Source organism: Manacus vitellinus, unplaced genomic scaffold, assembly GCF_001715985.3.
Source record: "Manacus vitellinus isolate BGI_N305 unplaced genomic scaffold, ASM171598v3 scaffold_31_pilon, whole genome shotgun sequence".
In the NCBI taxonomy this organism is placed as follows: domain Eukaryota; kingdom Metazoa; phylum Chordata; class Aves; order Passeriformes; family Pipridae; genus Manacus; species Manacus vitellinus.
Window position 1 is genome coordinate 4,300,825 of NW_021940379.1, and position 18,437 is coordinate 4,319,261.

The 18,437-nt window shown below is 50.0% G+C and overlaps 1 protein-coding gene across 1 annotated transcript in view; it reads right to left on the reverse strand.

Moving 5' to 3' along the window:
• NCOR2 (nuclear receptor corepressor 2) overlaps positions 1 to 18,437 on the reverse strand; it is a 186,938-nt gene that overhangs the window by 152,186 nt on the left and 16,315 nt on the right. Inside the window, 2 exon segments of the mRNA XM_025895502.2 lie at positions 939 to 1,066; positions 13,289 to 13,501. Of these exon segments, the coding sequence (XP_025751287.2) occupies positions 939 to 1,066; positions 13,289 to 13,393 (233 nt within the window). The 5' untranslated portion in view covers positions 13,394 to 13,501.

Below are 18,437 nucleotides of genomic sequence, written 5' to 3' on the forward strand. Positions count from 1 at the left end.
ATCCTGTCTGTATCTATTATGCATGCAGCACCCTGAGGTCTTACTCCTCTCTCCTAACAATGATTTTAGAGAAACAGATTAATCTCTGACTCTGCACTGGTTTTGTTCTTAGCCTGACTAAGGAATAAGCATTAAAAAAATGTTTTGTATAAATCTACTGTACCAGTGCTCTTATTTCACTTCCAGGCCATTTTTTTCCAAAACCAAGCATCAAATGCAAAAGAGAAACCATAAGAGAGATCAGCATTTTGAGTAGAAACAGAGAATGAGAGTGATATCCTTCAGAAGAGATCAGCTCCTGTGCTTAAGGCATGTACGGCATTCCCAGCCACAGAGTGCTTGCCTGATTGGCACCCAAAAACACTGCCAGCCTTCCACAAGAGGCTACAACAGGAAACAAAACAAACAGGGACACAGGCAGAGGCGCGAGGGGAGCAGACAGGAAAAAAACAGCTTGGAGAAAGTTGCGAGGGAAATGCAGACAGAGAAACAAAAACAATGAAAGCAGGGAGGAAGAGCAGCAGCAGAGGAAGCAGAGCTGGGGGTGGAAATGAGCTTTTCTCACTCCTCCCTGCAGCCTTGGGAGCCACAGACCACACCTGACCACATGGCTTCATTTTCTATGCTGAAGAAGCCAACTCGACCAGTCACAGCAATGTGAAACTTCACAGTAGGGAGGAGGGCGGGTTTTTTTGTTGTTTGTGTTTTTAAGACTTCTTTAAAAGGCATGACAGTCCCAGGGAAGAAACCAGAAGGCAAAGGTGCCACTTGCGTTAGCACAAGGAAGCTGAACGGGCGCAGAACCTGAGCACAGTCAGTACCCACACACAGCATCCCACTGCCCAGGTCCCTCACAGCCCTCCTGCTCCCACCACAGCCCTGCACAAAGTCCTGGCTGATGCAGCTGGGGTTCCCCAGGGAAGGAGGGGAGCCAGTACCTTTCATTGCCCGGCTGGAACTCGGAGAGCAGGGACGGCCTCCGCCGCTGCGGCTGCATGATAGACCCCGGAGGGAGGTGGGAAGCGAAATCCCTGGAATGATGCTGGTACTCCAACAGTGCAACGTCCTGCAGAAACAAACACAGAAGTGCTCATTAGGCTGGTGGGAACTTCCAAGCACGCACAGAACCCTGACAACTCAAAAAAACCCATGCTGAAATTCCTCCTTTGAAGCACTGGGTGCTGGGCCACAAAGCTCAGTGCTCTTCCCTTCCCAAAAGGTTCCCAGTAATTCCCAGAGCCGTATTGTGTGGGGATGGTAGCTCAGCCCCCCGTCCAACATGGCTGTGGGCAGGCTGGCTCCTGAGAAGGGACCTCAGTAATACCAGCCCAGCTACTGAGCACCCACACAAAGGTTTCTGGCATCCAAGCAGTCCTGATGACAAATGCAAATCTGAGAGGAAGAACAGGTAGAAACAAAACTAAAAGTCACAGGATGTTTTCAGCTTCAATAATTCACACAGCAGCACAGAGAAAGAAAAAAGGGGGGGAAAAAAGACAGAAGAGAAATCACAAATGTTATCCTGAGAGTGTGCCTTTAAACACAGCTCCCCTGGGCTGAGCTCAAGGGGTTTGAAAGGACAGTTTGCTACTTATTATGTGTACGTCCCTTTTGTTCCTTGACCCTTGGAGAGTACAGTACAGTATGTTCCTGATTTTAATTAAATAAGAAGCTCTCCTGCTCTGTGCCACAGACTGATTCCAGCAACAGTATTTTAGCAGCTACATTCAACCGCTATTTTTTATTTGCAGATAGATACTTGACCAGCAGACTAATCATCTAATTAACTAAGACCTTCAGCAATGGCATGGAAAGCCCTGTCACAGAATACCCTGGAAAAACTGACATACATTTATGTTATAAGAACCAATTCCTCCTGGGAGGCTATTTTTGAACAGTTCTCAATTGAAACAAGAAAGCTCCAACTCCATCGAAAAGAAAAAAATAAATTTCAGGATGAAAAAAAACATTCAGTAAATAAGATACCGCATGCGTGCAGCTGATGTGGGCAGAGCATCTCAGCCCCAACGGCTGCAACAGGAATTATGAGATCAGATGTAGTGAAGACCAACATGCTCCAGCACTAGGGAAGCTGGGGAGTTGCCCCAGCAAGGTGCATGGCAGGCAAAGAAAGGAATCAGGAGTTTAAACAGCAACAACCTGTGCCTGGAGATCCCACCTCCCAGGCTGGGAATGAACAAATTAGCCCAGCACTACATGTCACGCTCCCCTCCAGCCAGTTGTGGAGTAGAAGGGATTATGATGGCCCTACATCTTTGACCATCAGAGGGTAAAATGACATGTTCACATAGAAGCTTTTCTGGAAAGCCAAGAAGAAAAACAGAAATTGTAAGCACTCGGCCCAGGGGAGCCAAGAAAAGCAGATCCCCTACTCTACATCCAGCCTCTCCTGTACAAAAGCTGAAAAGAGCAAATATCAAAGGGAGGAGGAAGGGGAATTGTGGTGTCCGATGGCCACCACTTCTCCTTGTGCCTAGAAAGCTGCACCACTTTTTGGAATCGAGTTCATTTCTCCCCATCCTCAGGCAATAGTGTGGTGCTGCTCCCTTTCTGTTCTGACCAATCTTGGGAATCATGAGGAAAAAGCCTCATCCAGAGGCTGGCTGTCTCAGAGCTCAGCCTCTGGGACAAGGGGTGTCTGCAGACAGGTTCTTGTGACATAAGGCATGAGTGGGACAGCATCTCCTCATCCTCACAGGGATGTTCCACTTCTGCTGTAAATCCAGGTGTTGAGGGAGGACGCTACCCTGTGTAGCTGCTTTTCCTTCAGCTCTAGAGTCCATCCATGCAGGAGGCCATGGAGGGGCTGCAGGACAGAACATGCCATCGGTCCAACCACAGATGGGACAAACGCAGACATCTGGAGTGAAGGAGCCCATCAGCTCTTACAGCCCCAGCCAAAGCAGAATCCCTGCCTACGACAAGCTTCCCCACACTCACACTTGTCCTGGTTTTGAATTAAAAATAAATAATTAAATAGAAGAGTGATGCAGCTCCTGACATCCACCTACAAAACAAACACATCGTGTCTGGGAAGATACACCAATAGGCCCAAAATCAGGACCGTCACCTTCTGTGGGCGTATAAACAAGAATTACCTGTCTGGGAGGCTCAAAGGCTGTGCCCTTGAGAAAAAAAAAATAAAAAGGCTCTTGCATGTCCCAAGAACCATCTGTTTTTCCTTTTCCCCCGGCCCACACTCAGCTGAGCTTTGCCTTTTCCTCCTCTAACCCCATCAGAAAATGGCTGGTGGAGCTCAGAGCCTGCTGGTATGGCCTGAAGTGATGGGAAGCTCATTACACTGGCATATTAGCTCAGGACTGGGATGGCAGACGTGCCTCTCCGGCTTCCCCATGGAGGGCAAGGCCAGTGAGCACCAGCTCCTGCTTTTCCAGACATTGCCCAGCTCCCTCTGACCTGCTCCATGTTGCTCACATCCACGCTGGGTTTTACAAGAAGAAAACATCACCTTAAAATTAGCAAGGAGGATTAAAACTGACAAATTTTTGTGCCCTGTGATGAACTGTCAGAGGCACCACGGGAGCCCTGGCAGGACGTAGGTGGATTAATTGCTCAGAAAGCTCCTCTAGTAAATTGCACTGTGGGCTGGGACTGTGTTTTTCAAACTCAAGTGCCAGAAAGGTTCAGGAACCGCCTTCAAACTGCCTGGTGGACTTGGCAGCACGGGGGTAACAGTTGGACTTGACGATTCTATAGGTATTTTCCAACCTGAATGATTCAATGATTCAGAAGAGGCTTTAATTTTGTTTACCAGAATTTTAAAAATGCCTGCTGGGGAGGCACTTTGCTGCCAGCACAGCTGTACCTTCCACACACTGGCATAGACATGGGAGTAGTGCCCAGTGCATGCCACCTGAATTCCCCACCACCAAAACACACTAATGTGATTTAGCCCTGTCCTGACCTCAGATTTCTAGCACGGCCTTGGCACCTGCTCAAGGGCAGCTGTAAAACACCTGAAATAAAGGAACTCTGCAACCCCAAGCTACATGTCACTCCTTTTCCTCTCCGTTGTTTTGCTGGGTTTTGATCAATTCTATTTTTTCCTTTCCCTCTCTTTGCATCTCTTCCTGCCCTCTGCAAACCCTCCTCCCACCCCACAAATCTGCTGATGTGTCAGAGCACCTTTGCAGGATTTCATAAATTCAGTAAATGTCATGACATAGAAATGAAAGAAGCATTAAGACCATGGGTATTCAGGGGCTCTGGTACATCAACAGATTTGGGGGAGGAGGCCAGCACTAGCAGCACTGCTGAGGACAGACAGACACCAAGAGTGCCACAGTGCCATAAACCACATGGGCAGAGCAAGCCAGCACTAGGTCAATGTTTAGATAAATCAAATGCTTAAGACCCAAAAGCAGCCTCACTAAACACACTTCACACAGCAGACTGAAGAGGTACTTGGACCCACCCTGAGGTGCCAAAAATGTTCTTTGCTGCCAGCCAGGAAGGCTGGACACATCCGCCCTGATCCTGCATGGGGTGCTGGGTGGGGAAGACAGGGAAAGCACCTGCAGTCTCAAGGTCTTTTTGTGTTATTACTTGATTTAGGAGTGCCAAGAGCAGTGTTGCCATACCCTTCCTGGTAAATCCTCTGACCCTAAATAACCTGAGTCTACCAGGCTCATTTAGATTTGCTAATCAAACTGCCCTAAAGCCAGGAGCTTGAATGCATTATTACAGAAAAGCTCTCTAGCCCCATGGAAGGAAAAAAAAGCAGCTTTTCCCCCCCACCTTTAAAATTTTTTTAAAAGCTTTCGCCCTGCTGCCTTACATACCATAAAGTCTCCAGCAAAATCTTCTGCGTTGTCCCCGACCTCAGGATAACCCACACACTAAGCCAACAACTGCAGCCGCGCAGCCGCTCTGCCTCTCTCGCTTTCTGTTTTGGACACGTGCACTTGCTGGTGCGCTTCATTTCTCCTTCCCCCGCCTGCAGCTGCCCGGGTCCCTGCTGCCTGATCTCCAACGAGGAGGAAGAAAGGGAGGTCTGAGAGCAATGCTGGAAGCACCCCCAGGCACTGACCCACAGCACACAGCGCCAGACAATGCTATGCCACAGCCAACAGCGGCTTGGACCTTGCTCTCCCAGCTCCAGCACTGAGCACATACAGACAAGGCAGCTACTGACTGCTCCATCCAGATGGCCTTCCCACAGCTCCAAGAATTAGCCCCTGAGGAGAAGACCCCAGAGACATGAGGCCTGCAGAAAGGAAACCTGGAGCTGGTCTTGCAACAGAAAGGCGAACTGCTCCTCCTCTCTTTCTCCCACTAGCAGAAACACAAGTACAAACGCCCAGTGCTTCTGGCTTCCTTGGAAAACAGCTCTGGAGCAAACCCATGGAGACCTAGAATGCAGCCAGACGAGGACCTTCAGCACAGCTCAAGCAGCCCAACGCGTGAGATCGCTCCTGGTCGCTTACCGCCGAGAAAGCAACCGGGAGCTCCCCGACGAGTTTCGGTGCAAGACGGCTTCGCTTAAAAACCACCAGCTCTTGTTTTGCCGTGACACCAAGGAGGAGCAGTCCGGGGTCAGCAACCACATCCGCCAGCTGAGCTGGCTCCCTGTCAGAGGGCAGCACCACTGGCACCGCAGCCGCCTCGAATCACGGCATCGGTGCAGGCAGCACCGCGCTTGCGGAGCGCCCCGGGCACAGGAGAGCTCACCCAGTGACAAGCCACTGCCCCACACTGTCCTTGTCACCTTTCACAGGCAGGCAAGCAGGCCAGGGTACTGCACATGCCACTTTGAGGAGCAAATCCCAGCTCCCTGCTACCTCCACCAAGGATTAGGGTTGCTCACTACAAGCTCACCCAGTGCTGTATTGCGAATAATTTGTACTTCTTAACAATGTGCTATTTCTGCTGAAACATTCCCAAGTGTTAAGCCCCAACAAGGCCAATTAATAATGGTATGGTGCAAATAGTGAGCAGAAAACAATGCCAAATCATCCCTATTTTTTTCACTTCTCATGAACTGTCCCTTATCTAATCTCACAAGGGGATGCCTGGCCTGTTCGTGCTGCTCGTGAGCAGCTCATGGGTTGTTCTGTGAACTCCTGTTAACCACAGGGGAAGTGAAGGGTGATGTCAGGGGGCTAGTCCCCCCCCCCAGGCTGGGGCACTGGTGGCACACAGAGCCACAGCTGGGCACTTTTTTACAGCTGCTGCTCAGTTATGTCCCACATGTCCCAGAGTAGCCCAACATGGTATCAAGACTTAACCACACAGCCTTGAACTGCAGAGCCACCCCATCCCACTGGGAAGCACATGGCAGGCTGAGCTTCCTGCATCTCCAGGAGCACACAGCCAGCATGGAGCAACATATCCCAATTTGGAACCTGCCAGGGCCTTGGACCATCCAGCAAATAATTTGTGCAATAAGCTGCTGCTCGAGCCCCTCGGTGCAAGTTGGGCTTGCAACCAGTGCTACCCACAAGCCAGGCAGACCAGCTCTCCAGCCTGAGGTGACCAAAGCAGCACAGCCTCCGCTCTTGTGGCTTTGCTGGAGACAGGGGATGCTCCCACCCCTGCTCTGCACACCCTCAGCTTTGGAAAAAGAAGTTGCTTTAAATCTCTTTCTGCCAGCAGCGAGCGTGACCTATTTTAGCAATAAAAGGAAAAGCTCTCTGGTGCCTGGATACCCCTTGGCACTGGCAGCACAGCACTTGCTCATCAGACCGAGAAATGCACTTTTTAGCCTTCGCCTGGAGAAATTTTTTTCCCAAAGCTGATTCTCAAAGGTAAGAGGAAGGGGGAAGGTTTGGGAGGAACCAGGGTGGTAGCAGAGCTGTCACTGCATGAGGTCCAGCAGCTCAGGCTGCATGGGGACCAGCGTGGCCCATCGTCCTCAGCCTTCCCAGAGGAGCCATCCTCTGCTGCTGAAAACCTCTACTCAAGTGCAAAGGAGGTGATTATTGATCCAAACAGGTTGTCCACAAGCACAGTGCTGTCTGCCCAACTTCCTCCCAAAACCCTGGGAGGAGTTCACTGCAGACTTAAGAGAAAAAATACTGACATAAACTATACAATAACTTCTCCACAATCAGCTCCACTGTTGAAGATAAGGTCAGTAATAAAAACCTGGCTGAATACATGCATTTTTATCTTGCCTACGGGGATATAACATGTGCTGAAAAGACAAATGCCCTTATTGTTCTGACGGTCTCATTGCCATCCATCTCTCAGAAGCTGCTGACTTGGCCTTTTGTTTTAGGAGGTGACCACACTGCGCGTGGCCCCTTCTTGGAAAGCACTGATTCCTGCTGCCACCCCTGCACTGAGGCCAGGGCTGCTGCCAGCCCCGTTAGTGTCTGCACCAGCTGCACAGCACTGCATCCTTCCCCATGCCCGCTCCCCGCCTCTCCAGCAAACCAGGGCTGTCAGTGGCACTTGGCTGTCCCGTCTGAATGTGCCATTCATGGAGAAGTCACGTCTCGGTGAGGGCAGCTCTCAGCTGTTGTGGCTCCCCAGTCATCTGACCGGTGCCGGGTGCTGGAGCCAGCCGCCAGCCCTCTCCCCAGCAGCCAGAGGTGCCCGCAGAGCAGCAGCACATCCATAACAGAGCTGCTTTTGAGCCTCTCTCCATCACAAGACTTTTGTCCCAGTCGCATCCAGGCGCCTTTGAGCCCGGAATGACCCGTCTGCCCTTCCTCCATCCCCTGGTGCTCTGCTTCCTGATGCCATGAACATCCATTCAGCGTGAGCAGCAGCTCCCTTCATACAACAAACCCAAACTTTCCACCCTAAAAGCACCAAGTCACTTTGTTCATCGTCACATCTCTTTTGCAGTGCAGTCCCCCACCATCTCCTACCACACTTGCTCCCATACAACACCTCTCTGCAGGTCATCTTTCCACATCCCTTATTTAGCTCTCTCCTACTGCTCCTTACACCTCCATAGCAAATCCTTTACATGCTCAGTATTTTGAATAAATGCTGTCACAATGACAACCACCAAGTCCCTAGTCTTGCAGAAGGTGCCTCCAGGGGCTGGTGGGCAGCAGGATCAGAGTCAGGCCTGAAGTGCAGGAATTGCTCCAAAAGTGGCTTTAGTGGGTCTCCACCTTTGCCAAACCACATACCCAGCAAAAGTTCTTTCTTCCCCTGTAGATTTACAATCTTGAGATCAAACAAAAGCAAAGCATCACCTTCTGCATCAAATCATGTCCAAAAAGTGGATTAGGGAGCAACCACAGAAGTTTACAGTAGCTTGAAGCAAAAGAAGTGTTTTGGATAAAGGCTGTGTCTTAGGAAAAATGAGCTTTAAATACAAACTGCTGTAAGCCGACTCCTCCTTCCTGGCAATAGGAGGGAGACCCTAGGGCAGGGAATTAGGTGTCCTGTTCCTTCACCTCTGTGCTCTCCCAGTCCCACAGCAGAAAGCCAATTTTCCCAAATCCACCACCAAGCTGCTAAGAGCTAATGCAACCCGTCACTGCAAAGGTACTCAAGAGAGACTGCGCTGAGTTCTCGTGACACACCTGATCAGAGTCAGTATTTCAAAGATATGTCTTTTATTTTCAACTCATTCCTTAGAACATTAGCTGGAGCCCCGCAGGCAGAATTCAGGATGCCCCTCACTCAGCTGGTAGCAGGAGCCTGTTCCTTGCACTTCTGTTCTGCAAGCTCCTGGAGTCCCCACACAGACTGGCATTTTGCTCCCAGGAGATAATAGCGTGAGTAACTATTCCAAGGAAAACCAACACAGCAGCAGTAATGCAAAATACACTGCCCCTCTGCAGGCTTACCTGGCATTGCTGTGCCACACTGACCATGTCACTGTGGAGAGCAGCGAGCTCCTGCCATCCCCAGAGCTTGTGTCTCCTGACAGCACCTTCCGCGGCAGGACACTGGGTTTCGCTCGCCCTGCTCAAACTGATGAGAGGAGGAGTCTGGGCAGGGAAGGCACTCGATTCCCCCCAGGCCACCTTTTGGCTGGGACACCAAATCAACACGCAAGTTTGCACCAACCTCTTGTCTCTGGTTCAGACAGACAAGGAAGTTATTTATCAAGGGCCAAACCAAACGAGTGATCGGCCGGGACACTCCTGCACAAGGGCTGTTTTGCAAATGGGGAGCTTAATGAAGGAACTACTGAGCTGTTCCCAGGGAGGAGAGGTGGCATGGGGAAAGCATAAAGGTCTCAAAGCTGCAGCAGAGCAGCTGAGGGGGGCTTAAGTTCACCTTTCCATCCCAGCTGAAGCCACGTGCTGGGAATGGGGGCAAACAGCAGGAAGGAGGCAAACCAAGCACCTCTTGTTTTGTAGGGAGGGAAAAGTGCTTATGATGGTGATTCATGTGACAGTGGAGCACCACTTTCATATGAATGTGCACACACCCCCATCATACCAATCCCCAAACCTGTTTAGCATCTCTAGTAGATAAAACACTTAAAGCACCCTAAAAGCAGAAGCTATTTTGTCACAAAGGTTGCAGCATGAGGACACTTCGTGCGCCCTGACCCTCACCATCTCCTGCAGCTGATACCACCCTCCTGAAAAGCCCATCCTGCATCTGAAACCATGTCATTCCTGCCCAGAAATGTCAGGGCTCTAACAGGAGCAGGATGACTGGTAAGGAGGGCACAGCAAGAAACTGGATTCACATGGAAGGAAGAGAAGGGAACCCTTCTGTTCCCAGGGAATATTGATCACAAGGAAGCTTTAAAAGGAAAAGGGGACATGCACTACACAGGAAAATTGATCTGTTTACAGAAAATATCTGCAGGTTGCCTGAAAATGAATATCCTTCATGCGAAACTTTCCTTTGAGAGAGCATGAACTTCGGATACATTAGAAGGTTAAGAGTGTAAGTAATGTGTTTTTTCACCTTTAGCTAAAGGTCACGGAGCATTCAAACAATTCCTCTGTTTCCAAGCTGAACATGACAGAAGTCAACTACGCACACCAACATTATAGCTAATGAATATGGAAAACAGAAATGTTTTCCCTGCAGTTTGGCCAAGAACCACTCAGTGCCCTTAAGAAGAAACTGCTGATTATTGGTGATTTTAGTTTTACCTCAAGAAAGTCAAACAAACCAGAACCTTTTCACCAAGCTTCCCTTTAAAAGCACGCTCACTTGTCAACACTTTTTGCAAGTCATTTTCTAATAGGACAGAATAAATCCAGGGTCATTATAAAATATTGCACCACTTTCACATCCAGCCTCCCTGACAGCTGTTGGGACCAGATGTCTCTCAGTGAGAAGGAAGAGGAGGAGTACACCTGAATATGGCTGGGGACTTGCTTACCCTGTGGAAGAGCCTGTCTGCTGCATCATCCCCCAGAGCTCAGTCTGGGTCAGACCCATAGGTTCACAGCCCTGCCCAAAGCTGGCACTCAAGAGTGAAACCAGCCAACAAACATCCTCACTCAACCGGTACTCGATCTTCTCTGCCAGCTCCAAACTCAGCAGTAACTCATGGAACCTGCTGCTGGGAGGAGATGCCCATATGTACAAAGCATATTCTTGTTTGTTCACTTGAAATACGTATTTTTCCTCTTTTTATTGGATATCCCCTTGGGTTTTCTGTGATGGGAGAAGAAAAATGCCCAAGCTTGCTTCCACTGCCTGCTGCCCCTTCACGACATCCCCTCTCACTTGCCTCATCTGTGAAATCAAACAGCTGCAATCCTTTAAATCACTTTTCATAAAGTGTCTCCGAGCCTAAAATAATGTCACGGCTCATTTCTGAGCTCAGCATTCCTGCCGCGCCGCATTTCCCTGGGTGCGACCGTCACAGTTGGACTGTGATTATTTATTTATATTATAATAGCATTTACAGCCCTGCTGTGCTCAGCCCTGCACACGTGCCCAGGAGGTGACCCAGGGCGTTTCCACCACCAGGATAAGGATCCCTGAGCTGACGAATTCCCAGTTCTCAGGAAAGGATGTCTTGGAACGCAACAAACCAGAACCAAAATTTAATTAGATGCAAGACATGTTAGTGTCGGGTTGGTTTTGGCCTCTCTTGCTTTCTTCCAAACAAGCTCTCACTGTGCAAACACACCCCATGACAAAACTGACCTGGCCAAGACATGCAAGCAAATACCGCTGACTTTTAATATTAAACAGCACAGCAACTTCAAAGGAACTGGGCTCTCCTCTCCCAAGCAATCCCACCAGAGATCAGCTCCAGCCCCAGAGCCATGGCCAGGTTCCAGCTCATGGCGCCACCGAGCCAGAGACACGTGTTTGCAAACAGCTGAGAGCGGCGGGGCAGATCATGCAGGGACACGCTTCCAGAAACACTCCGCCTACCCTCCCAGGAGAGGCAAGGTGTGTTGGTTTGTGTGGGGCTGTCACGCTTCTGCTGAGAGGAGCCTTTTGGCTTTCCATCCGAAAAAATCTCGGTTTGCACCTCTCCTGCATCCAGACACCCAAAAGGTATCACATAACTTCGGGTGATTACATGTGGCTGTAAAAATAGCTTCTAGAAGCAAATGCCAGCAACTTCTTCCAACATTAATACAATAGAACAAAACCAGTGTTCACTGCAGCCGGGGAGCAGGGCAGGCTGGAGGAACCCCCAGCTCCGGCCCACTGTGAACAACTGCCCCGCTCAGCTCATCCTGCTGTTGGCAGCACTAAGGGGAAGAAGCTGGGATTTGCAGGAGAAAAGGGCTCAACACCCCAAGGCCAGGAGCCTTTTGCACTCTTTTAAAATCAGTCTCCACACTGCGGATTGAGGTTCCTTTGGTTTGTTTATAAACCACAGTTTTGCAACAACTGCAGATCATGCTCACCTGGTCACATCCTCCTCCAGCTCTGGTTTCTGATAGAAAGAGAACTGGGATTTTCTTTCTGAGACAAATGCTCTTGGTTCTGTTCCACCCCCCAAACAAACACGCTCGCACCGATGGAAGCAAAACTCCCATAAATCGAACCAGGTCAGCGTGTCTCATAGCCGGGATGAAAAGCTTCTTTGTGCAGCAGCACGCAGGCCCCGAGCGATGTAGATGAGCCAGCAAACACAGCCAAGAGCTCGTCCCGCGCCCTCCTTAACGTTTCTATTTCAAAGCCTTTCCAAACTCTAGCTCTGCTCCCTGTGCCACTCTGCTGAGGCCAGGCAAAGAGGGCAAATGAGGGAATTTCACCCCTTCACTGACACTTCATGGGTTTCCAGGCTCTGAAGTCAAACACTGAAACCAGCACAGACTGAACCTGACCATTCAGTAGCTGTCACTGTCAAAGGTACTCCCAGACAGAGTCTCCTCGATGACTTGTGTTACAGCCACCTTCCTGGCTGTGGCCACCTTGCTGTGACCCACCAAGAAGCGGCTCTGAAGAGCCTTGCAAGTGTGAGCCACACTCCAGCACCTAATAAGATTCCTTTAAGCAGCCTGAGCTGACTAAAGCTGTTCCACTAAGGACAGTTTCTTCTGTTAAGGGCTTAAACCTAAAACATTCACCCATGAGCAAGCACAGATGTGAGTGACATGGCACAGAAAGGAGAAGCTGGATCCAGGTGAATCAACCTCTGCAAGTTCTGGTACAGCCAAAAAAAAAAAAAAATCATCACCAGCTTATGCCCTGATCCAAGAGGAGAAAAGACTAGGGGTCAATGTAAGAGGGGGAAAAAAAACTGTGGAAGGATAAAATGGAAAGCTCAGCATCTCAGTTATTTTCTTGCTCCACAGGAGTGCCACATGAAGAGAGGCAGGTCTCCTGAACAGAGGGCAGGTTCACTGCCAACAGTTTGTCTGAGAACCAGAAGAGCTCTCCCATGGGCGTGAGGAGCAAGGACTGGGCTCGCAGGGAAGCAGTGAGCCCATATGCAGGAGAGGATGGTCATTCCTTTTGATTCAGGGCCAAGGAAAGGCCATGCAGAAGAGGCTTGGAGGCTATGTGCTCCTGCTCCACACAAATGATCAACCTTCCCCTTTCCCCCCAGGCTGGATACTGCACCCAACCAAGGGTGGTCCTGCCAGGAGGACAAATGGACAGAGGTGCTCAGAAATGATGAGCTGGAGCCCACGAGCACTGCCACGGCAAGTGCCAGGAAAAGGCTGGAAAGGGAGAGAAAAACTGAAAGCGCCATATGGAGAAACAAAAGAGGATCCCACGAGAGAGGAACGATGAAATCCTGTACCACAGGCACGGAAACGGTCTGATTTCTGCGTAACAGCCACATCCGAGAGCGGCGCGGCTGAACCGCTGCCCAGCAGTGGGGACACGCCGGCGGCTCCCACCCCGCGCGTGGGTAGGGAAGGGAAGGGAAGGGAAGGCTTTGCCTTACCGCGTGTGGCCGGGCAATCTGAACCGGGTAGGACATGGCGTGTGGGGGGTAGCGCGGCTCGGCAGCGCGCCAGCTCTGCGTCACGGGCTGCGTCGATCCAGACATGTCGGAAGAGCAGGCGCGGCGGTCGCTGCTTCCAAATCGCCGACGAAAGGATTAGGAGAGCCGAGAGCTCCTCTTCATCATGTGTGTGCTCTCCACGTCACGCAATAGCTGGAAGGGAACAGGAAAGCAGCAGGTTAAAATTCAGTCAACCACAGTCCCATGTGACAACCGAACATCAGGCCTTGGGCGATCACCAAAACCTCACTGCCCTCGCAATTCCCCGGCAGCCTCGTCTTCCGCTTGGCAAACGCCACTGCCAAGTTTTTGCTGTAGATTACTTCTATCACAGGGAAGTCCAAATAAAAGATTTTCCCAAATCCATCCCACCCAATTTCCCTGGAAAGCCTTCCCCCAGCACCAGCAGGACTAGGCCAGCAAAATGCCAGCAATTTATTTGGGTCCTGTTGATCTGTGTCTCCAAGTCTCTTGGAGATGGGTATTTTCTGCAGGACAACTTAGTTTCCAAAGACACAATCTAGAGTTCTGGCATTTCAACACAAGGTCCCTCCCTAGCCCATCCCTTTCCACATCCACACTCTCACATGTCAGTGCCCTCCTTTCCAAGCTGTGGCCACTTTCAAAGCCCCCTGAGGTAAGCCCTGATCTATGCCAGGAGGGACACCAGGCACTGACCTCCCCTACAGCCATATCCATCCAAGAGGCTAAACTAAAAACCAGGACTAAAGCACGTCACACATCCAGAGCCACCTGATCAGCCCCTTCTGATCAAGACCAAGAGTCTGAGAAGACACCACAGCCCTGAGGGTATTTTCACAAACGCCCCTGCCACCCATGCTTTTTCTCCTGTACCACCTGTTGCAATTCCTATTGCAGCTGCAACATAATCAGGGAAACCAACAAAGTCAGAAGATACTCCTTGGCCCAAGGGGAGATTTACAAGCTACTGATTTTTATAGATACTTCATATAGTTTGCTCAGTGAGGATTTTAAGCCTCCTGGTTTTTGTATGGATTACAATGAAAAAGTAGCAAAGGTCTAAATGCTGCATTTCACTGCTGCCAGCTTGAGGTGCATTAACTATTATTCACATATTATTGGTTAGTTATACAAACCATAAATTCCCGCTGCTGCCTGAGCTCAGGAGATGCTACAAGGACTGATCCTAAGCAGGGAGAGCCTCAGCTCCCTGGGATCCATCCTCCATCCCACCCAATGCTGCGCACACTCGCTCATCTCCTGCTCGGTGCAGGTGCACGTTACATATAGACTTGTGCAAGGTTTTTTGGCAGCATCAAAATCTTCCATCAGCACATCAGGAGCAGCAGAGGAAGTTTCCAACGCCACAAGCTCCCAGCAGCCTCTCCCCACGCTCATGGTCTCTAAGCATGGGGAGCACAGCCAGTCCCAGCCAACGCAACTTCAACTGAAACAGCGGTTGGCGTGCACAAAAACCAAAAAGGGGTGGGAAAGGGGGGGGAAGAAAAAAAAAAAAAAAGAGGAAGTTTTTCTTTTTCTAATTTTTTCTCCTCCTGTGAGACCACAGATCAGCCCGTGCTGATAAACCCCTCGCTATCTGCTGCAGGCAGGCACAGGGCTGCCTCGCTGGTTTGCCGGCACTGACGCATCGATCACAGCCACAAATAAAACCAAACCAAGGCAACGGCCCCCGGCAGCCCAGGCACGATGAGCAGCCAGAGGAAAGCAGCCTAGGGAGGCTCCCTCATCCAGAGGTCAAATTTTACGAAAATCATATTTTTCAGCAAATCCCCATGAAGTCTAAGGATGACAGACACACAAAGACATTGCCATGCTCCTGCCGAGCGTCAGGTGGAACTCTTTGGAAATAGGTATTTTGCCAAGTGATGTGTGGAAAAACACACAGCAAGGTTTAGCTCTCAAGGTATGGAGCAGAGAGACAGCCATGTCTTTCCTGCTTTTGGCTCACTCCATGCACAGGAGCTGGGATTCCCCCCAGCCCTGCACCCACACATCCCTGCCGAGCCCTGGGGCACCTTACCTGCCACCCCAGGGAAGCACCGGTGGCCTGGGAGCAGCCTGACTCTCATCCCAGATAAGAAAGCCTCCCCATGCAAGAGCCTGGCGTGCTCAGTGCAATCCACCCTGGGCAGGAAAGCCCCTGAGTAAGTGGGGGAATTCAGAGGCACCCAGAAGACACGTATTTATACTTCCAGTATGACTGTCCCACTTCCCCTCACGCTTCCGACTGGATGGGATTTTAATCACCAATTCCCACCCAAAGCTGGGGGCTGTGCCAGGAGCACGTGGTTCAAAACCCTCTCTGCTCACCCTCCAGGGACACACCAGCACCCTCCCAGGAGACACGAGCACCTTTCCAGCCCTCCTGCAGCCCGTGTGTTTCTCAAGGGGCAAACCCTCCCTGCAGCTGCCAAGGACACGTGCACGGGGCTCTCAAGGGCTCCAAAAGCTCGCTGGGATCTGCAGTAATTTAAGGTACTTTCCTAATAACGGATTCCAACTCGGACATTTTGGCTTGCAGCCACCTACGAGTTAATTAGCACATGTAAATATAAACACACACACAGACACACACACACACACACACACACTCTCTCACAGAGACACACACACACTTCCAGCTGGGGGCCCAGATTCCTTGGCAGCTTTCAACAAGCCAAGGCTTCCCTGGAAGCTCAGCAGGTAGACCTGACCACACCAAGCCAGCTGACTACAGTAAAAGAAACAGAATGGTTTTTCTTTTTTTAACTCTTCAGATCAGAAGTTAGGCTTAAAACTCAGCACCATGTGCAAAGCCACATGGTATCAAGCTCTAAAACAGTTCAAAAGCTTTTTTGCCTCTGTCTGTGCAACCAAAACAAAGTTAACTGTCTGCTAGAGGGCTACAGACACAGGATGAACTTACAGGGGCCAACAAAACCATCCTGCACCGAGTCACAGTGTCTGCCAGCCATGCCCTGCACTAATCACACAATAGAAAGAACACAAAAGGGATTTTTCCTTAACAAGGGCAGCAAACCACCTCTGTCTCCACTAAGGCTTCTTGTTAGAAGCCCTGGAAAAACAAGAGCGCTTGCAAACAGGCAAAGAAGCACTGCCCAGGCATTTCCACACCTGCAAACAGCAGGTCACCAGCAAGATCTCAGTGCAAGCCCGAGGCCCTGGATGTTTCCACCACAGAAGGACTGTGGCCCGGAGCCAAATGAGGCCACCAAAGCACTGAGGCAGCTCCAGAAATGCCATCACCTCAGATCCCATTTTTACACTCCATATGCCCATCCCAGCACTGCTCCAGGGAGGAGGGTCCATGACCAGCTGGCAACAAGGCTGTGGGTGCTGCCACTGGGGAGTAAAGTAGGAGCACAACATTGTGCTGGGGATGTACTGGTGCCACTTCAGAGCTGGGTGCAGCTGGGACACTGCTTGGCCACCTATTCCCAGCAGAAGACACTGGGATGCCTTCTCCTCCCCAACCCTTTAATAATTATTTTTAAGAGAGGAACACAAACAATAGAAGCAGATTAATGGAAATAGGAGAGAGAGTGCAGCCAGGCTCTTTAAATCTTGAAAATCAAACTGTTTGGTTCCTACTTTTCTCAACTGATTTTGATGAGGAACAGACATTGTCTCACAGGAAAAGTATTTCCCCCCCAGTTGGAGTCTCCATCCGAGACTGTTTTACCCACAGACCTGTGTTAGCCATTACAGCACTAGGTATGAAGAGATTTATGGTCTCTGATTAGGAACAGGAGAAAGCTGGAGGTTACAAGCAAACCCAGAATCAGGCCTACAACATGAATCTGCAGACGAGGCAAGAGACCACGGAACCTCCTAAACCCATTTATTTCCACCTGTTGGGAGACCCTCAGGATTTTGCCCTGCTGCTGAAAACTACCCCCATCCTCCCCCTGCCACCACCCTGCTTCCCTCTTTTTCCTCTTCATGTGCCATTTACTGTCTAAAATTGTTTTCCCATCACCTGTTCTCCCAATTCACACCATGAAAGGAGACTACAAGCCACTGCAAGTTGCTGCAGGCTGGCCCACACGTCAAGGAGCTCTGCCCGCACGCCCAGCTATCCCAGTGCCTGCCAGCTCCCAGCAGCATCCCCAGCTCGGGCACAGCCCGTGCTAATGGGGTGCACAGCACTGGGCCAAGCACATTCACATCCAGACCAAGAGACGGGCACGGACAAGTCCACAACACTCTGCAGTCATCTACGGATTCCCAGCCAACAGCACCTGGACACAGAGCTGCACAGCTCCGTGCCGGGCCTTCGGCGCAGCTCCCGACCACGGCGAAGCACGCGCTGATACAGTCAGGACCCTGCTAAAACACCACAGGTTTAAAATAAGAGTTTGCAATTAAATCCAGTTGCAAAAATTTTAATTAACTTCATTGAACATACTTGTTGCTCTTCAAAGTTAGAGCCAACCCTCCCAATCAGCTCCGGACTCCTCAGGGAGAGCAGGATTCCCAGGCGAGGTCCCTGGCTTTGCTGACACAGTACAAACGTGGGCCAGTTGCTGTAATTACCCTGTGCCTTAGTTCATCTGTCTGAATAGGTGAGAACAACAAGACACTCCCAGCTCACAGAAAATACCGGTTCATCCGTGCTCTGAAGAGGTATAAAGATCCCAATGAAAACACATGGCTCAAGTTCAAAATACACTTTATTTTTTTTAAAGCAAGGACATGCTGAAATAAGGTTAACAGAATATTTTGTTTCTTAAGTCCACAGTAATGTTACTCAACTTGTGGTCTACGGATCATGGATGGTCTATAGAAGACGTTAGGAGGCAGCCCACAAAATGACTGCAAAAGACCTTATTAAAAGGCAACGACTACTACCACCACACCATGCAGACAAGACAAATAAGAAAAATGCTGCTGGCACTCACCAGTGCATTTAACTGAAGAGTATTGACAACAAAGCCCATGTTTAATTACATTAAATGATGCAGTTTTTGGAAAAAACAACAAAGTTGTCTTTAATCAAATGCTAAATACATGACAATTTTCCTCCTCAAACAAGAAATAAAAGGTATATATCCTCCAGTCAACTCGGGTAGTTTGAAATAAAAAT